The 877-nt window shown below is 38.1% G+C and overlaps 1 protein-coding gene across 1 annotated transcript in view; it reads left to right on the top strand.

The window, feature by feature from the left end:
• The first annotated feature begins 238 nt into the window (after positions 1-238).
• Positions 239-877, top strand: part of LOC138015309 (DBH-like monooxygenase protein 1 homolog) — a 35181-nt gene continuing 34542 nt past the window's right edge. The window contains exon 1 of the mRNA XM_068862296.1: positions 239-591. Coding sequence (XP_068718397.1) covers positions 304-591 — 288 coding nt within the window. The 5' untranslated portion in view covers positions 239-303. The remainder of the gene's footprint in view (positions 592-877) is intronic.

The raw sequence follows: 877 nt of genomic DNA, 5'->3' as shown, positions 1-877 counted from the left end.
AACACAAAACCATGATAGTGAAAATTATTATTTTGATGATAATGGACACCTTTAAATGATATTCCGAGATCTTTTTATTCCTATAGAAAATTGGTCACACACATACTTTTAACCATTTGATCACATACCTTTTACATCGAAAAATCATGATAATTTCCTTGTGAAAATTATACTTTGTAATAAAGATTAAACGCGCTTAAAGGCTCTTATGCATATCGCTATTTCCCTAACAAAACGATTGAGTCTTGGTCGACAGCGCTTATTTTTACCTGACTGTGCAATAGAAAAAGCAGCATCGGAAGCATGATTTTCTCCTTTGCGTTTTCCGTCTTACTTCTTCAGTTTTCTTTTCCGCGGATGTCCGCAGCAGCAGGCGATCTCTTATCGACCCACACTTTTTTATCTTCATTGGATGAAGATCAGAATGTGAAATTGTATTGGAATGTTAGCGAAACAAGAAAAGAAATTCTCTTCACTGTCGAGGCCAACACACTCGGATGGGTTGGAATCGGTATTTCCAGTGGACAAGGAAAGATGGAAGGAGCAGATATTGTGATTGGCTGGGTGAAAGACGGAAAGCCTTATTTCCAGGTATTATATAGGCCGTTTTTATACTAGAGACACATAATCTGTCCAGACGAATCATGCGTCTCTTATGTTATCCGTCTGGTGTAAAGACGGGACGAACTATATGAGACGCATAATTCGTCTTGGACGAACTTGGGCAAACACTTTTTCTGCGTCTGTTAAATTCGTCTAGTATAAAGAACGAACTTTCCAGTTTAGTGCGTCTTCGAAGACGCACTAAAATAGATTCTTCGTCCAGACGCATAATGACGCATAATGAATGATGAATTTAACAGACGCAGAAAAAATG

Source organism: Montipora capricornis, chromosome 9 (assembly GCF_036669925.1).
Source record: "Montipora capricornis isolate CH-2021 chromosome 9, ASM3666992v2, whole genome shotgun sequence".
Lineage (NCBI taxonomy): Eukaryota > Metazoa > Cnidaria > Anthozoa > Scleractinia > Acroporidae > Montipora > Montipora capricornis.
This window is presented reverse-complemented; position numbering and strand designations above follow the sequence as displayed.